Source organism: Sus scrofa, chromosome 2, assembly GCF_054392235.1.
Source record: "Sus scrofa isolate SSC_HxYL_T2T_F1_AM1 chromosome 2, Sscrofa_HxYL_maternal_Yorkshire_Landrace_v2.0, whole genome shotgun sequence".
NCBI classification, from domain to species: domain Eukaryota; kingdom Metazoa; phylum Chordata; class Mammalia; order Artiodactyla; family Suidae; genus Sus; species Sus scrofa.
The window spans coordinates 97,526,087-97,546,164 of record NC_139384.1 but is presented as its reverse complement, the minus strand read 5'-3'; the positions used below and the strand labels follow the sequence as shown (position 1 = coordinate 97,546,164).

Sequence of the window (20,078 nt, the reverse complement as noted above, 5' to 3'; positions counted from 1 at the left end):
TATTTATATGACTTAAAAGAAATTAAAAGAAAAAACAAAAAATCTTTACCATTTATTCAGATATTTATCAGGTCCAGTGATTTCTTTGTATTTTAAAGATCCATATTTCCATCAGTATCATTATCCTCCTGATTTGGCTTTTCTCTTATGGAGGTCTGCTAGCAATGAATTCTCTTACATTTTTTCTGAAAGTGTTTTTATTGTACCTTCATTCCTAAAGAATTGTTTCATTGGTCATGGAATTCTGAGTTCTTTTTGTTTATTTTTTGGGGGGCCACACCCATGGCATATGCAGGTTCCCAGGCTAGGGGTCAAATCACAGCTGTAGCAGCTGGGCTACACCACAGCTCACAGCAATGCTGTGACCACACACACCACAGCTCACAGCAGCATCGGATCCTTAACCCACTGAGTGGGGCCGGGGATTGAACCTCATGGATGCTAGTCAGATTCGTTTCCACTGAGCCAAGGCAGGAACTCCCTCTGAGTTCTTTTTGTTTTAGCACTTTAGAGATGCTTTAAAGACTCTTCTGCCCTCCATAATTTCTTATGTAAAGTCCTTGTTAACTGGATCATTGATCCTCCTATGTAATTTATAATTTTTCTCTTGATGCTTTCCTGCTTTACTCTTTATCTATGGCTTTCAGTAGTTTGGCTTTGCTGTACCTTGGTATGAGCTTCTTCATGTTCAGTGAGTTTGGTGAATGTTGAGCATCCTAGTTCTATAAAATTCTCTCTTTTATCAAAAGTAGGGAATTTTTTGCCTTCAGATAAGATTTTGCCCTTTTCTCTTTCTGGTATTGAAATTACATATTGAAATTACATATATTTTATGTTGTTTGATTTTTGACAGTGTGTGAAACTTTTAGTTTTTTCATCTTTGTTTTCTTTATGTTAGATCATTTTTATTCATTTGTTTTCAAGTTCACTTACTCCTTCTGTCCTCTCCATTTGATTATTAAGTATATTCATTGTATTTTAGAAATTTTTTTTATTTTAGAATTTCAGTTTGTTCTTTTTTTATCCTTCCTGTTTCTTTGCTGAGATTTCCCATGTTCTTTATTGAGAACATATTTTCTTTTACTTAAGAATAAGTGTATAGCAGCTCTCTCAGCTAGGTTCCAGTACCCTGTTTTTCTCAGGCTTGCACTCAGCCTGTTTCCTTTTCTTGTGTGCATATGTTCCCTTTTTTAAGGTTTTCATATATTGGGTAATTTGCGTTATATCATTTGACATTATGAATCTTGAATTATGTAGATTCACTATTCTTTTATATTTACTCCATAGGTAGTGTTTTTGTTTTTTTTTTAGTTTGATTTGGGGTGGTTTTTTTTTGGCCATGCCTGCAGCATGTGGAAGTTCCTCAGCCAGGAACCAAACCTGCTTCACAGCAGCTACCCAAGCCTCTGCAGTGATAGCACCAAATCCTTAACCTGTGTGCCACAAGGAACTCCCATAGTGGTGGTTTTGCTTCACAAGGCAGCTGTTTTGACTTCTCATTGCAAGTTGCAAATTCTGTTGCTTAGGTGCTACTTCAGTTCTCATGTTTTTTGTCTTTTACTGATCTGTTTTGAGTCTATTCTGAGTTTGCATGGTTTAGTCAGAGCTGTGAAAAGCACATTCCCAGTCTCTAGCAGAAAGCCATGGAAATGTGGAATTTGGTTTCTACAGCTCTCTTTCTTACCATCTTTGAGCGTATACTCCTTCCTGGAGTCTCTTTGCTTCTGTTTCATTTGGCAGGGCTTTTAGTGCTTTATGTAGTATGTCCAGGTTTTTTAGTTTTATGTGGGAGACTGTACTAGTAGTTTTATTCCAAAATTAGCATAAGTCCACGTATCTATTAAAGAGATTTAAAACTTAGTCCCCCTCCCCCCCAAAAATTATTTGTTCTTTAGAACAAATTTTGTTCTAAATAAAGAACAAATAAAATTTATTTATAAACTTATAAATTTTATTGGTTCGTAGTGTTTACCTTTCCTGTCTCTTTTGATTCCTTTGTATAGATACCCCCCTACTTTTTTTTTTTAAAGGCTGTGCTTGCAGTATATGGAAGTTCTCAGGCTAGGTATTGAGTTGGAACTGTAGCTGCCAACCTACTTCACAGCCACAAACACCAGATCCAAGCCATGACTGCAACCTACACCACAGCTTATGGCAGCACCGGATCCTTAACCCACTGAGCAGGGCCCGGGATCACACCTGTGTCCTCATGGGTACTAGTTGGGTTTGTTTCCACTGAGCCATGAAAGAAACTCCACATTTCATATTTGGTATCATTTTCCTTAATGACTACTGGACTTTCTTTAACATTTCTTGTTTTGCTGGTGATAAATTTTCTCAGTTTTGTTAAAAAAGTCTTTTTGGAGTTCCCATTGTGGCTCAGTGGTAATGAACTCAACTAGTATCCTTGAGGACACTGGTTCGATCCCTGGTCTCACTCTGGATTAAGGATCCCATGTTGACGCAAGCTTCTGTTTAGGTTGCAGGTGTGGCTTGGATCCTGTGTTGCTGTGGCTGTGGCCTAGGGTGTCAATTGTAGCTCCGATTTAACCTCTAGCCTGGGAACCTCCATATGCCATGGGTGCATAAAGAAACCTACAAAAATTAGATAAAGTAAAAATAAAAAAACCTTTTTTTTGCATACAATTCCAAAACAATAAAATGGAGATTTTTATATTTTTACAATCTTTTTCTTTTAGTATTTAAAAATATTTTTTTATGGCCTACATGGTTTCTTATAAGAAGTCTCTTGTCATCCTTTTTTTTCTTTTTCTGTGTTTAATGTATGTCTTTTTCCTTTGTTGGTTTTAAGATTTTTTTCTTTAACAATGGTTTTCAGCTTTGTTGTGATATGCCTCGACATATTTTTCTTCATGTTTTTTCTGCTTGGAGTTTGTTGAGCTTCTTGTAAGCTTATACATTTCTTAAAATTTGGAAACAGTTCAGCCATTAGTTTTTCAAAAATACATTTTCTCTGACTTCTTCTGGTACTTCAGGTAGATACAGTTATTCTAATCGATAGTGTTCTTCGGGTCACTGATAACTATGTTCACTGTCTCTCCAGTCTTTCCTCCCTGCGCTTCAGTTTGATAGTTTCTCTTGCTGTATGCTCAAGTGAACTGATCTTTTCTTTTGCGTGTCTAGCTGTTGTTAATCCCCTGTAATATGTTTATCTTAGCTATTATATTATTCACTTTTAGGTGTTTAATTAGGTCATTTTTGTATCTTCCAGTTCTTTCCTCAACATATTCATATTTTTGTCTACCTGTTGGACATGTGGAGCACATTTGTAGTAGTTGTGGGATCATCATTCTGCTAGTTCTATCATTTCAATCATTTTACATCTTTTTTTTTTTTTTTTTTTGACTGCATTCACAGCATGCAGAAGTTCCCAGACGAGAGATGGAACCCCAAACCTTTTTCTATAGATTGATTTTTCTTATGGTTATGATTCATGTTGTCAGTGTTTTTTATATCAGTAGTAAATTTTAATTAGATACTGATCATTATGAAATTTGTGTTGTTGGCTGCCAGATTTTGTTGTATTCCTTTACATTGTATTGGATTTCCTTGTGAATCGGTTAAGTTATATGGAATCATTTGATTCTTTCAGAGCATACTTTTAATCTTTATTAGGGGATACAGAAACACTTTTAGTCTCTGTAATCCCACTAGTAAAGTGATGCCCTTCTTAGGATCCTGCTCAGTGATACATGTATTTATGGAATATTTTCTCTCTGGCTCTGGGAACATAAACTGTTCCTAGCTTTTTGTGATCTTTGGGATCTGTTCTACTTACTTCTTTCCAGTGGTTTGTTTTTTGTTTTTTGGTTTTTTTTTGATCTGGCCTCAGGTCGGTTCAGCTCACTCATGTGCCTGGCAGTGCTTAGCCTTAGGTTTGAATGTACTCTTCAGACTGCATTCCCCTTCTCTCTCTGTCTCTCTCTCTGAAGTTCCCTCCTCTTTGTTATTCTGTTCTGCAAATTCTAAGAACCTTGGCTTCTGTGGACTTCAGTTTTCTAGATTCTGTTTGAGTTGTTCTTCTTGCCCTGGTAGACTCACCCTCAGTTGAAGGACTCACCTTGACTTTTTTTCCCCTTTCTCAGGGTTAACAGTAATGTACTGCCTATTGTCCAACATATAAAAGCCATTGTTTCATTCCCTGCTCCCCCCCACTATTTTTCTGTTTGGTTAAGGTAGGAGGGTCAATCAGAGCTCTTAGTTATTACTTCTAAATTATAGCTTTATATTAAAATTAACTTTTTTTTTCTTTTTTTGCTTTTTATGGCTGCCCCTTCAGCATATGAAAGTTTCCAGGCTAGGGGTTGAATCAGAGTTGCAGCTGCCGGCCTACACCACAGCCAGAGCAATGACAGATCCGAGCCTCGTCTGTGACCTACACCACAGCTCATGGCAACACGGGATTCCTAGCCTACTGAGCAAGGCCAGGGATCAAACAAATCCGTGTCTTCATGGATATTAGTCCAGTTCATAACCTGCTGAGCCACAAGGGAACTCCCTGTAACTATTTTCAAACCTTAAAATATATGGAATGTTATCAGTCAAATGAAAACTTTGGTCTCAGTTTTCCCTACTTTCCATGCAAAATTTTCAATTTATAACTGGTGACATTCCTGAAAATTCTCTTCCTCTTTTTCAACCTTTACATTTGAGCTCTGTAATTGCATCTTATAATGTTTTATAGCCAGAATATACAAAGTGAGCCACATATCATTAGCAGTTTTATAATCATTGCTTAAGTATTTATAGTTTGAAAAACAAGGCATTTTCTAATAAAAAGGTTGCATCAGCACGAGAAAAATAGAGTGTATAAAATAATCATGACCTGAGAATGATGATAGACTTTTTTGTTGAAGTAGAGCAATAAGATTAGCCAGGTCACACTTCATTTGTATTATACAAACACCAAGGTTGATATAATGTGGACTCTTAGCTATTATTTTAACACCCTGCAGTAGATTCAGTGATATTGTGTCTCTCAGATAGAGTAAATTAGTAGTTTAAGTTGTCTTTCCTCATATAAGATAAATTAGTAGTTTAAATAAGCTTGCATTTGCATAATCAAAGTCTGGAAAATTACAGTAAAATATATGTTATGCAGTTTCTAAAGTATACATTTTTGTATGTGCAAGGAATAATTCTCCTGTCATCTTAGCTTTTTAAATTATAATAATTGATATTATAGAATTTTAAAGATATGTACTTTAAACCTACTTTTTAGATACATTTTTAGGTACACTTAATTTTTTTGTTATGTAGCAAAGTACATTGTATATTTCAGATAAGTGAATTTAGCTGCCAAAATGAATAGCCATCATAAAGAGAATATCACTAACTTGGGTAAATTAAAATCAAAACACTTGTACACTTGTTATCAATTTAGGAACTAGGTTAAATTAACCAGTATTGGACTTAACTTGTTAAACCATTCTTTCTCTTTAAGATTACAATTAATGGGAGAAATCTGGACTTAACATGTAATCTTGTAGTGTTTGCCAATTTTACTAATGATTGGTTTAGTAGGTTCTTATTAAGCACTGTTTATCTGCTTGTTACCATATATAAATCTAAGTTGAAAATTCAGTTAAACTATCTTTGATGTGGTATGGCTATGCCATCTGAGCTTCTACTTTGATGTGTACATTAGTTTTATGGCTTCTGGTATGAGAAAGTTCAAGTAGCTGGAAAAAAGATTTCACTTAGAAAAACTGTGAGCTTGTCTTGGTGTTATCAGGAATAGAGTCTCTCGTTAGCAACAGGGATTACTAACTTCAAAATGCTATCTGTGCTAGGTTGTTAACGTCTGTGCTAGGTTGTTAACATATATGGACTCATTTTATCCTTGCAAATAACCCTGTGAGGTCGCTTCTTTCATTTTCCATATTTTCCAGATGAGGACGAGGGAGCAGAGAGATTAGGCTATCTGATCAAGGTCACACAGCTAATGTGTGGCAGTCAGAATCCAAAGCCAGGTAGCTTGGCTTCAGAAGCCGTCTTAGATCATTCTCCTTGTGAGCCATCCTTCCTGTTTGATAACTTCCTCCTCCTCTTTATTGTGTTTGACCTCCTCATCTTCTGGTATTAGCTGTCTTTTACCCTCTGGGAGGTAATTGTCATTGGTATAAATTTTTAATGTTTTAGATATGGGTAGAAATGAGTAAGTCCTTAGATATTGGTCATAAGTTATGCTGTAAATCGTTTCCTTTGGACTTTCAGTCTTCTTGTTGTAAACAGAAAGTTCTGTACTATTTGTTTATTCAGAGCTGTTTGTAATGTTTAGATAGTTATCAGTATAGAACTTTACAATCGGATTCTGGTATGCTGTAATGTTCTGTAACAAAAATGTCACTATAAACAAAATTACAGTAGTTCCCCCCCTTTTCTGTGGTTTTACTTTCCATGGTTTCTCTTATGAGCTGCATTCCAAAAGTATTAAATGGAAAATTCTGGAAATAAATAATTTATAAGTTTTAAATTGCATACCGTTACAAGTAGTGTAATGAAGTCTGCCATTCTGTCTGGGATCCCCAGCCATTGACATCTGCTCCTAACATCTAACCTTCAACACTGTCATGCTCAGTAATCCAGGATCACCCAAAGCAGAGGATCCTTCTTCTGACATGTTGTTGTTTTCGTGATATATTATCCTCCCAGACCATGTAGTCCCAATGTATGGTCGGGTTGGTAGCCTAACACTAGGTCACAACACCTGTGTCATTCTTCTCGCTTTTATCTTCTCATGTAGGCATTTTATCACCTCACATCGCTACAAGAAGAAGAAGGGTTGGTACAGTCCAATAAGATATTTTAAGAGAGAGACCACATTCACGTAAATTTGTTAAAATTGTACTATTTGATTATTAGCTATTCTTATTAATCTCATACTATGGCTCATTTAGAAATTAAACTTTATCGTAGGGATGTATGTATAGGAAAAGATATAATATATATAGAATTTGGTACTATCCATAGTTTCAGGTATCTACTGAGGGTCTTGAAATGTATCCCCCACAGATAAAGGGGGGATTCTCTATTGATCTGTTTGTTTTGGATTTCTTTTTTTCTTGAAATACCTGTTAGTTTTTTGAGACATGCTTAATCCTCTAATGTTGTAGGAAAACTGACATAAACTTCTTAAAATTTATGTTTAGAGAATTGATGTTTCATTGCTATTAAGTACAAAATTTCATTTTTCCAAGTGCATACTGCCTTGGACTCACAGTTGAGCTGTAGGTCATTTGCCATTTGATGTCAAATGATACCACAAGTGACCTAGTAAGCCATCAGTGGTTATAGTACAAAAATAATCAAAGGTTTAGTCAATAACTCATGAAGTTTGATGTACTAGTATTGATAAACTAATTAAACAGATCTGCCTGTGTTCTTCCAGCCTACTGGGGCTCTGCTATGATTAGCTTTACAGCAAGGAGTATTGTAACATTGAATGAAAGTAACTGATCAGAGAATGGTGTAGTCACGGAGCTTTAAGTACTCCCATTTCTGGTCACAGAATGGTTTCAGGGAAAGTAGGCTTTCTCTGCACACCTGCAGCCAGTCAGTGCACAGGCCTCTTGTGGTCAATATTGATTGATTCTTATAACAGAACTAGAACAAATTTAGTGTTTTGCAACCTTCTGTGATTTAATATTGTTATGCTTTTTGCTATAACAGTCACAAAAATCCCTCTCCAATAGTGAGTAATTATGGCAATGCCTGCTAGCTCAGCTGTGGTTTGAACATTTCAGTGTTGCCAATATAAACTCCTCGATATATTCTGGAGTTCATAATTCAGCTTCAAAAGTTGGCTGTACAGTTAGGTAAATAAAGGTGTTGCTGAGAAGTAAATCCCAAGAAGATGAGGGGGGTGGCTGGACCCTAATCCATTCTTCATTGAAAATTTTCCTGAAAACTGTAGGCTGAGATCTGAATATAATTAGTAAAGAGGAAGACTATTTTAAATGATTAATTTTCTTAAAAAATCTACAAATTAAAGACTTTGGGAGGCAATCTTCTTAATACCTGTTGTTTCCTCAGAGTGTTGGTGCCCTCCTAGATAGCTATTTCATGAATTTTAACTTTTGGTGGTAACTTAGATTCTAGATATAGAAATCCAATGGAAAATGTCTTATTTTTTTCCCCAGTCTATTATTGGGCTGTTATGTCTTACTCAGCTGGTAACTACTGGGCTCTTCCTATATGGCAGGCTATGCGATAGGTTGTGGGACTATGTGGATGAATAAGGAATGATTCCTGTACTGAATAGCCTCATGTTCATTCCAAGGTGGATTTGAGAGATATCTTACTTAAAATTCATCTTTTGCATAGATTTGCTATATTTAAATTTTTATAAATCAGTCAATCAGTAAGCGTTGGTTGTTTTTTGACACTCTCGTAATCTTAGGAACTTTAAAATTTGGTTGGGGAGAAAATCATTTATACCTCAAACAATTAGGTAATTGCTTCTTAAACTGTGATTTAAGAATGTTTAAAATTTATATTTTAAGTATAATCTAAAACATTGGGTGTGTTTTGGATTATTTGGTTGCCATCTTGCATACTAGTGTAACGTAGTTTTGCAACCCTTTTTTGTATTCTTGTGTGAGATCACTTTATTCTAAGTGAACGTTTGAAGGTTTCATGGACTTTTAGGGGCCTCATGGGTTGATATCATCTGTAGAAGCATGGTCACTTGGATGAAACTGCTTTTATTTATTTATTATTTTTTAATTTTGGCTGCCCCTCAGCATATGGAATTCCTGGGCCAAGGGGTCAGATTTGAGCCACAATTGCCACTGGCAGCACTGGTTTCCTAACCCACTCTTCTGGGCCAGGGATCAAACCTGTGTCCCAGTGCTCCCCATACCCTTGGTCCTGTTGTGCCACAGTGGGAACTCTGGATGAGACTGCTTTTAATTGGTTGGTACATGAGTATATTTGTTTAGAGTGAGTTTGTTCCTGATTGACTAATACTGAGAAGCAAGGGGTCATCACAGGTTGGTTGACTTGAAAAAACTTGATTGAGCTCTTGTCTGTTGAATAGGTTGAAAACAGTTTTAGTGGCTCTATGTTGCCAGTGCTACAGAAGAAGTCATTTTAGGAATGTGGGAACTTAAAAATATTTTCAGTTTCAGATTTTTTTTTTATAATGAATGAATTTAAAATACTTTTATAATCAGAGGAAGTACTATTATTTTGTGTTGGCAGATGCTGGAAGGATGAGATTTACCCCAGAGTGAAAATATCTTTAGTATTTTATCTGAACACAAATTAATGTTAATTGTAAAAATTTTTAAAAATTTAGAAAAATGTAGAAGTGTGGAGGTCACTGATTAATACCATCACCCAGAGATAGTTACTGTTCACATTTTAGAATATAGGTTTTTTTCAGCTTTCATGCTTACTTGGTTTGAATCCTGGCTCTTAATTTAATGGATTTCTATATTGGTCAAATTACTTAACCTCTCTGTGCTTGTTTCTTCACCCGTATAATAGGAATCGTAATACCTGTTCATTGAATTGTGAATATAAAATGAATTAATGTAAATAAAACATTTAGAACAGTGCCTGACACATAGTTCAGTATGTAAGTATTTGCTATTACTATACGATGTCCATTCTAAGACATTTGTTTTCCATTTTAAAGTTTCTGCAGTTGGGAGTTCCTGTTGTGGCTCAGTGGGTTAAGAACCTGACTAGTATCCATGCGGATGTGGGTTTGTTCCTTGCCTCGCTGGGTGGGTTAGGGATCCTGCATTGCCATGAGCTGTGGTTGCAGGCCAGTCTGCAGGTTGCAGACTCTGCTTGGATCCCACATTGCTGTGGCTGTGGTGCAGGCCGGCAGCTGTAGCTCTCTCTAATTCAACCCCCTAGCCTGGGAACATCCATATGCCGCAGGTGCAGCCCTAAAAAGAAAAAAATGTTTTTACCTTTGGGACTTATCTTAACGACTAAGGGTGACTTTTAATTGGTAGGGTTTTTTGTTCTTTTCTTTGTCATCCATTAAATTAAGGTACACCTTACAATTGATTTATCTTCAGTTGACAAAATGTAATATATGTGTGTGTCTGTTTTTTGTTAATACAAAAGTGAGATCATACAATACATACTCTTAGCACCTTTAAAAAAATTTAAGAGGATATATTTTCAATGTCAGGTATAGATTCACTTATATATAGTTGCTGCATGGTATAGTGTTATACGTGGATGCTCTGTAATTTGCTTTATTGTTCCTCTATTAGTAGACATTTTATTGTTTATCATTTCATTTTTGCTTTTGTGGAAAGATTTTCATTAGTAGAACTCGGGAGAAAGTGGAATGACAAACCTGAGTGGAGATTGGGACACAAAAAGTCAAATTGTATTTGGGGCTTCTTCCTATTTGACTAGAGAAGAAATTCAGGAAAGATTTTAGGCTGTGTTAACACTGAGTTAAGGATTTTAGACTTTGTTTTTAAGATTTTTGTGGCTCATCACGGAAGAGTAATTGGAAATGTACTTTTTGTTAGTTTCTCCTATAACCTGGTCAGTTTAGTACAAACGAATTGATTGATATCACCTTAAAATGGCCTCTTTAGCATTTCTATTGATAATGATGAAGATGTAGAAAGTATGTTCATTAAGTTTTCATTTGTGCTCATGTAATTGTGAAGAATGGTAAATAGGTTGGATTACAGATTAAGATCTAAAATTAAGAGTGTGCTGTGATGGGTTGAATTTAAGTGGTTGAAAGTTTCAGTAGGTAAATGTAAGATCTTGCCCTCTTTTTAAAGGGAAAAAACCTCACTAGGACAATTAATTCAAGTATGGATTGATTTAGTCTATTTGGGAAAAGTAGATGGTTTTAATCAAGAGTTAGTTGTATCAGTGGAAGTATCTCATCTGGAACAGACTCTTAACGAGTTTGTCTTGCTTAGATTTCATTTGTTGTTTTTATACTGAAAAAAACACGTAGACAAATGGAGTGAGTTTAGAAGGTAGCAAAACAGGATGGTGAAAGAACTCCTCACTGCTCTGTCAAGGGAAATTGGACTGTGAGGCAAAGGAGGCCATGGCAGTCATCTTTAAAGAAGTCCAGATTGGTTAGTATGATATAAAATATGGTCCAATATAGCACTATTTTTTCCTTTTCAGCATCAATTCCAGCTCTTTCCAGATACTTGCCCTTATTTTCCATGCACCTTGAACATTCTCTAAGCTTTTAGGTATGCATTATGCTGATATATCAGACGATTAATCAGGCAGTGGTATCTGAAGATATTTGAGAAGAGCAATATGAGCTATAAGCAACATCAAAAGGAAGCAGTTGATGAATTTCAACTCAAATTTCAATGTTCATTTAATTTTTCTGCTTATCATAATTTTTTTTAGAAACAGTGATTAAGTTGCCTTTGAAACAGTTTTCAGAACACACTTCCAGCCTTTTGGAATTTTTATTACATTAAATTATTATTGTCACACTTTATTCTTACTGAGCTGGAAGTATCATGTAATGTATATTGGAATGTGAATTCTACCATACAATCAAAGTTGGGCTCTGAAACATTTGGATTAATGAGTGAACATAAGCTGCCATACTGTATAGTTAGTGTACAGAGCCCAAGTGTGTTCTATTATTTGTAGCCCTCATTTTGTAAATACTTTTGCAATTTAGTTAGTATTTTAATATTTTTTGTAGGAGTTTTGCTCTGGAACTTTTTATTCCTTTCAAGAGGAAAGACACCTTGATAAGATGTTGCTGTTATGGTTGGGATTATTAAAATGCTTATTTCACAAGCTGTTTCTGTTAATACTCATCTTGTAATATCTTTTTTTTTTTTTTTTTCCTTTTTTGGCCACCCTGCGGCATATGGAATTCCCAGGTCAGGAATCAGATCCAAGCCATAGTTGTGACCTAAGCCGCAGCTGAGGCAGTGCTGGATCCTTAACCCACTGTGATAGGCTTGAAATCAAAGATACATCCCAGTGCGCCCAAGACACCACCAGTTGCAGTGGGAACTCTTGTAATATCTTTATTTTACAGTCTAGGCTGTGACCAGGTTCAGTTATTTAATTAAGGGATTTTAGTATAGAAAGTGTTGAATTTATTTTCTCTCTAGCTAGGATTAAATGCCTTTTTTCTTTTTCACAGATCAAGAAATTAGTGTATGTTTATCTGGTCCGATATGCTGAAGAACAGCAGGATCTAGCCCTCTTGTCCATAAGTACTTTTCAGCGAGCCCTGAAGGTAAATAATAGAGTGAGCAGGCAAATAGCTGCAATGTTTCTGCACAGTTGAAGGTGTGTCATTTAAAGGAGTGGAGCAATAATCCACTAAATGGCATAATAGTGTTTTGAAAGAGTTAAAAGGCCTCTCGTGGTGCCTATTCAATATCCTTAAAAAATAAGTTATAAAATCAGCTGGACGTTACCATGTAGGTTTCAGTTTCTGTTATTCCTTTGTGTTCAATATAATATTATCATGCATCAGAGCACTTTTCATCATTACTCCAACTAGTTGTTGAAAGTTTGCAAAGAGGGGACATGACTTTTTTAAAGATAAAATTTCTGACCTGCAGCATTTTATTATTATGAAAATTCTTAAAAACTCAGCACATTTAGTAATAAGTGATCAGCTAGAATTATAACAGTTACTTTTCTTGTTAAAACATTATTCAAAGAAATAAACATTTATTTTCTTTTGTCTTTTTCCTTATCTGTTTCTGTATGCTGGTTATTTATTTTAAATTAAGCAGGCTTTTTTTTTTTTTTTTTTTTTTTTTTGCTGTTGTTGTATCACACCCTATAAACACCTATTAACTGTATCATAAAGATGTCTTGGAAATACTGAAAACCTGAAATTTTGATGAGTATTTTTACACTATTTTTAGGACCCAAATCAACTAATTCGTGCAAGTGCTTTGAGAGTCCTTTCAAGCATCAGAGTGCCAATTATTGTACCTATAATGATGCTCGCTATTAAGGAAGCTTCCGCTGACTTATCACCATACGTAAGGAAGAATGCAGCCCATGCAATACAAAAGTTGTACAGGTTGGTACTTTCTAAATAATACCAAATGTCCTTCGTGTTATGTGGAGTGTTAAAGACCAGGGGAGCTTATTAGCTCTTCTAACTCATCTTTCCTTAAACTAAATATACCCAGTGACTGTGTTTCCACCTGCCCATAAACATTCTTTAGAAATCTTTAATTTTATTTTGGTTATAGAGACCCTATCCAAGTTTTTACTTGTGAACTTGTTAAGACCTATAATAATTTATGAATTTTTGTAACTGAAAGATAATTAGAAATTGAATTACCATTTATGTAGCCTATCATTATACATGCACATATGTTAAAGAAAATTAAGATTTTTTTGTGTTTATTATAGGATAGACTCTTAAGTGTGTTACCCTCTCAACTCACTTTGTTATCCTTTCTTCCATCTGTGGTCCTGCTGTTCCCTTTCTTGCTTGGTTCTTTTGCAGAGATATTTTATTAAATATTTTCTATTATTGACTGAGACTATAGCACCATATCATATGAATATAATATTTATTTAAACATCATATATTGCCTTGATCTCTGTGGAAAAATTTTGGTCAAATAAAATAATTATTACCTCTAATAATTTGGTATTATTTTCTGTTAATATTTATTCCACTGAATTTTATCAAGATCATTTTGTGTTTCTGGTGTGTGCTATATGCATAAAATATGTGAAAACAATAGAGGATGTGGTAACATATATTTGAGGGAAAAAATTAAACGTATGCCAAATAATTAAAGGCAATCTATAATGGAATAAGATATTGCCATAAGATATAGATGTATACAAAGGTATACAAACCAAGCCTCTGGTAGGGTAGGGCTCAGAGATTATTATGTAGAGTTTCATAAAGATGTAATGAAATATTAGTTAGTAAATACGACTTGGAGAAGGGAGACTGGAACTGGAATTTGGAAGAATTAAAAAGTGTGAATGTTTAGATAATTATAGTGGTTAATCATAAATTTACATAAAATTTGTCTTAAGTAAAAACTCATTTTCTTAGGTTAACTATCACCCAAATTTGTATCATCCTTCTTAGTCATTATCCTTTGTTGTTATTAACTTAGAAAAAAAATCAATGTCCAGGCTCACTACAACTGTTTCAAAGTCCATCACTGGGCTCCATTGTAGTTTTCTTTGTCTTAAATTTACAGTCTAGTCGTTTGGTGCTGCCTCTTAGTCCTCTACATAAATTTTTTTTTTTTTATCTCATTTCTGTCTCTTGTTCTTCCTTTAGTCACTATTTAAGAATATTTCCTACTTTTTCCAGCTCTTAAGTCCAGTTGTTTAAGATTCATCAGAGACGTCAGTTTCTATAAGAAACTTTCCACAACCTTCCTGCCTCCATTTGGTGTTCTTGTTCTTTATCCGCATAATCCCTTGGACGTATCTTCATTATGTGGTGTGATTATGTTTGGGACTGTCTTTACTAGACCGTCTTATTCATCTTTGTGTGCTCATTGTTTAACTTCCCAGTTAAACGAACAATTGAATTCTGTGCTTGGAAGAAATTTATATTATTATAAGTATTTCAGTACTTAGAGCTACCGATTCATTTCTTAGTTCTGTACGTATGTGAGCCATTGTTTATATTTCTTGGTTTTAGATGGCAGGTTTTATTATGCATGTCTCCATAGTAAACTAAAATGGTGCAAAATTTTTATTTGGAACTTCTCTATATTTCTTTTTGATAATTATGTTATCAGCTCAGTGATTGCTATCCTGTTATTCACCTCCACCACCAGTTTAAAAAAGATTTTGTGGTTTATCTACTTGCAGTTACTCTGTTTTGTTTTTTTTGTTTTTTTTTTTGTCTTTTGTCTTTTTAGGGTCACACCCGTGAGGCATATGGAGGCTCCCAGGCTAGGGGTCCAATCGGAGCTAAAGCCGCCAGCCTACACCACAGCCACAGCAACATGGGATCTGAGCCGCATCTGCGACCTACACCATATCTCACAGCAACGCCAGATCTTGAGCAAGGCCAGGGATCGAACCTGCATCCTTGTGGATGCTAGTCGGAGTCAATAACTGCTGAGCCATGATGGGAACTCCTCTACTTGCAATTACTTTCATAAGGTTTTCCAACTTCTGTTTAAGAAGAAGACTTGTTCTTTAAATATTTCCTTAATGGTATTGGTATCTGGGTTTAATTAATATGAGCAACCTCAGATAGAAAGATTAGGACACATTTGTGGGAAAAACTAACTCATTTTAAATTTGTTTTCTTTTTATTTCTGTCTTTTTTTTTTTTTTTTTTTTTTTTTTTGCTTTTTAGGGCCACACCCATGACATATGGAAATTCCCAGGCTAGAAACTGAATCAGAGCTGCAGCTGCCAGCCTATGGCACACCCACAGCAACTCAGGATCCAAGCCGAGCTTGTGACCTACACCACAGCTCACAGCAGTGCCGGATCCTTAACCCAGAGAGCGAGACTAGAAATCAGATCTCCATCCTCATGGGTACTAGTCGAGTTCATAACCCACTGAGCCACAACGGGAGCTCCCTTATTTCTGTCTTGACATAATTATTTCTCTCCTTCTCCCCTGTAAAAAATTTTAAATATCCTTGTAATGATTAGCTTAATTTAAGTTAGAATTAAAGGAAAAAAATTTAAACTTTTTTCTTTTTATGTTTTAGCCTTGATCCAGAGCAGAAGGAAATGTTAATTGAAATAATTGAAAAACTTCTGAAGGATAAAAGCACAGTAAGTAGTATCTTTTTATGTCAAAATAAAATTGTGCTTTATTTGCATAGGATCATCTTACTGTTGTATATTTGACATTATTATTGATTTTGAAATGGTATAAATATTAATGGACAGCTCATTAAAATCCTTGAAGAATAAAAATATCCAGCTAAGGAGAGGGATTGCATTTGGAATTTTAGTTTGTTAGTGTGTCCTTCATCAGAGTCTGAAGAGGAGCAAGTTAAGGAAAAAATCCTTTCTTTAACTTTTGGCTAAATTTTTGTCTGCTTTTTGGGGCAACTTTTTTTTTACTTTAAGCAATGATTTATAAGGATTTTTTTCCCACATCCACAGCATGGGGAAGCTCCAGGGCTAGGTATCGAACCTGCGCCACAGCTATAACCAGAGCCACAACAGTGACAATTCCAGATCCTTAACCCACTGAGCACTAAGGTAGCTCCTTATTAGGACTTTTAAAGGCTGAATCACTTGGGAAGAAATAATTGTTTTAAAAGGAAGTATTAAGTATTAAAGAATAGTTTCCATGGTGGCTCAGTGGTAATGAACATGAGGACCTGGATTTCGCTCAGCAGGTTAAACTATCCAGCTTTGCTGTGAGCTGTGGTGAAGGTTGCAGACATGGCTTGGATCTGGTGTGGCTTTGGCTGTGGTGTAGGCCAGCGGCTATGGCTCCAGTTCAGCCCCTGCTCTGGGAACCTCCATATGCTGTGGATGCAGCCCTACAAAGACAAAAAAAGAGGAAGTATTAAAGAGACAATGAAAAATTAGAGTGTGTTTTAGTATTATAAATGTGTTTTTTTTTCTTAAATACTAAAACATTTTCATATGTATAACACTTTTTCATTAAGTGGGTAGCATGATCTTACTGGGAAATGTACATAACTCTTCCTTCTCCCTATTCCACTCCCTTTCTTTGTGTGTAGCGATGTGATAATGAGATCTAGGAATAATGATGAGGCATGGGGTCTGTGAGCAGACCTCTGGAGTAGCTGGGGTAATGATGTCTTTGATGGAACCTTCTGCACCCACCTCTATGGCTCAAAACCAGTGAGGAAAAGGATTCTATTTATCTCGGGATGATACCACCAAGGTGCATGTATATCAGTATATACAGCAGCTATCTGTACAGTAGCCACTAGACTCATGTAGCTATTGATATATGGCTTAGCGTATGGTCTATATGGAGATAGACCAGGATATCTGTCTTTTTGGGTATAGTGTTCTGTAGATGTCTTTTAGTCAAATTGTTTTATAGTATTGCTCAAATCTTCTATTTCTTTGTTGGTCTTCTGTCTTGTGGCTCTGTCCATTGTTGAAAGTGGAAGTACTGAGGTCTGCTATTACTGAAGAGCTGTCTCTTTATTTCTTTGTTCAGTTCTGTCTGTGTGTATTTCATATAGTTAGGAGCTCTGATATTTGGTTCATGTGTTTATATAATTGTTTTTATCTTTGTCATTATAAAGTGTTTCAATCTCTAGTAACAATTTTTTAAAAATTCTATTTTGTCCTATTTAACAACTTTCTTATATAATTGCTTTATACATGATATAACTTTTCCTTTCTTTGACTCTCAACCTATTGGCATTTTTTAATCTAAGTGTGTCTCCTATAGATAGTATGTATTTGGGTCTTGTTTTTTAATCTAGTCTGACAACCTGTGCCTTTCAATTAGATTTAATCCATTGGCATTATTTTATTTTATTTTATTTTATTTTATTTTATTTTATTTTGCTTTTTAGGGCTGCCCCTATGGCATATGGAGGTTCCCAGGCTAGGGGTCAAATCAGAGCTGTAGCCGCTGGCATATGCCACAGCCACAGCCATGCAAGATGCGAGCCAAGTATGCAACCTACACCACAGCTCATGGCAACACTGGATCCTTAACCCACTTAGCGAGGCAAGGGATCAAACCTGCATCCTCATGGATGCTAGCCAGATTAATTAACTGCTGAGCCACGACAGGAACTCCGACATTTATTGTTACTAATTGATATAATTGAATTTATAGCTGACATTTTATTGTTTTTCTGTCTTAAGTCTTTTGTTCCTTATTCCTCCTTTATTGATTTTTTTAAAATTAAATATGTTGTATTGTAAATGTTAATTCCTTTAATTTCTTTTTGCAAATACTGTTATTGTACCTAAGACTATACCTGGAGACTGGGCCATTCAGCAAATTTATTTTCATCTATAATGTTGCAGAAATCTTCATTTTTTTCTATAGTGGTTGGCATAATGAAGACAGAGAAAAGAAAATTTTATGCCTTTTTGTCTTCTGTATGGCAGCTTATCTCCTAGCATTAGATATGAAATCAGTAATATTGATATTGTGGTTAATTTGGTTTTAGTAATAATAAAAAACATTTAGTTTCTTCTGTGTTGAAGATATTTGCCAAGTACTGTAGAGAACAGTAAGATCTATGAGAAATAGATCCTTGTATTTTAATATAGTTTGCCATGATTTCTGCTACATAATAAACTAAAATAAATTGGTTACATAGCCTAGAAATGAAATTTCCATGTGTAACATGTGCATGTCTTCCCAAACAAAATATAACATGTCAAAAGTGAAAACTACCGTCTTTGGAATTAGACAGAATTGGATTTGTATCTGAAGTTCTGCCACTCAGCAGTGTGTATTAAGCCTTCATAAGTTTCAAATTCTAAAACTGAAATTGTAGGACTGATAATTTCCAGTGTATAAAGGTTTTGTTCATGTTAAAAGAGTTATTGTATATAAAATCCTTAGTACAGTGCCTGACACCATAAAAAGGGGGTGATAAGATACCATTTGGAATGTAAAGAATATAATTTGTTTGTAAATTTAGAATCTCTGTTATTGGGTTCTGATCATTTATTTGCAAAACACAGTAGAAAAAAATACTTGTACTTGTTCATGGTAGATGTTTAACATTTGTTGAATGATTGTGAGGCGTAGTTTTTTTAATATTCTTTGTGATGGTAATTAGGTATTACTGTTATTTTCATTGTTTTGCTTCCCTGGTGGTGTGTGTCATGCTCAGTGTTCATAGGTAGATTTTTTTTTTTTTTTTCAGAGCTTTAGCTGTCTATCATTTATGCAGCACTCTTTTCCCCTGAAGTGTTATATAGTATATGTTTATTTAAAAAAAAGGGCTCTATTTTTCTTTCTTTTTTTTTTTTTTTTTGCTTTTTTATGGCCGCACCTGCAGCAACTAGGAGTTGAATTGGAGCTGCAGCTGCCAACCTATGCCACAGTCACAGCAATGCCGGTTCCTTAACCCACTAAGTGAGGCCTGGGATCGAACCTGCATCCTCAGGGATACTTGTCAGGTTCTTAACCTTCTGAGCCACCACAGGAACTCCTATATCTATTTTTTTATTGACATAAAACAGCAGTACTTTATACTGAATTCTCTAATTCCAGAGCAGCAGCACAAGGTTCCTTACATTGTCCTACCTTTTCGTATTTTTAACTTCCTACTCCAACATAAAAAAAATGACTCTTACTATCCACAGCATATTTGCTGATTTACTCAGTCCCAGAATGCAGATAAAGTATTGTTTCAGAATTGCTGGCTTGTACTCTGTGGAGAGGAGTGAGATGAGGACTACTAATTGAGTTAATAAATATTGGTTTAAATTTATATTTATCATCAGTATTGCTTTGAATGCTGTTATAAATTGAAATTGCTTTACTATTGTATTGTTGAACTTGTTATATTAATAGGTAAGAAAGCTACTGAATTTATGTATGGTTATTTTATTTCCTGCTTCTTTACTGAATTCTTTTGTTGTTTGATTTAGTTTTATCTTTCATTCTTCTTTTGATCTGGTCTAGAAAATAAGTCATCATTTGCAAATAAAGATAATTTTACTTCCTTTTTCTCTAATACCTATGGCTCTAATTTCTCTTGTTGCATTATTTTGGTTTATAACTTTAGCCCAGTGTTCTATAGTAGTGAAGATGGTGGGCATCCTTGCCTTGTTTCCATTTAAAGGAAATGCCTATAATGTGTCTGTGTTAAAGTAAGATGCTGACCCTGAGGATTTTCTCTTTATCTTTGAAATATAATAGTTTTACCCAGTGTCTTCAGGGTTAGTTGATATAGATCAGTTCTTTTCTTGGTACCCAGTGAAGATTTTCAAAATAAAGATTTAGAACTTATTATTATTTCTGGCAAGTGTTGTTGTTTAAGATTAATTTTTAAATATTAATTATGTTCAGTTGTTACTTTTTGTTCTTCAGGGATTTCAATTTTCCCTAAGTTGGATCTTCTTTGCCTGTCTTATATTTCAATCACTGTCTCTCTAAACGTTTTCACTTCTTTTTTTTTGTCTGT

General features: G+C 35.0%; 1 protein-coding gene across 5 annotated transcripts in view; it reads left to right on the top strand.

Annotated features, from left to right (window-relative positions):
- Window positions 1-20,078, top strand: part of AP3B1 (adaptor related protein complex 3 subunit beta 1) — a 267,807-nt gene that overhangs the window by 62,443 nt on the left and 185,286 nt on the right. For all 5 annotated transcript variants that reach the window (XR_014834747.1, XR_014834745.1, XR_014834746.1 and 2 more), the window contains 3 exon segments: window positions 12,149-12,244; window positions 12,888-13,048; window positions 15,687-15,753. Coding sequence is in view for 2 of the 5 variants with exons in the window: in XM_021076471.2 (XP_020932130.2) it covers window positions 12,149-12,244; window positions 12,888-13,048; window positions 15,687-15,753 (324 nt within the window). In the remaining 3 variants the exon portion in view is untranslated.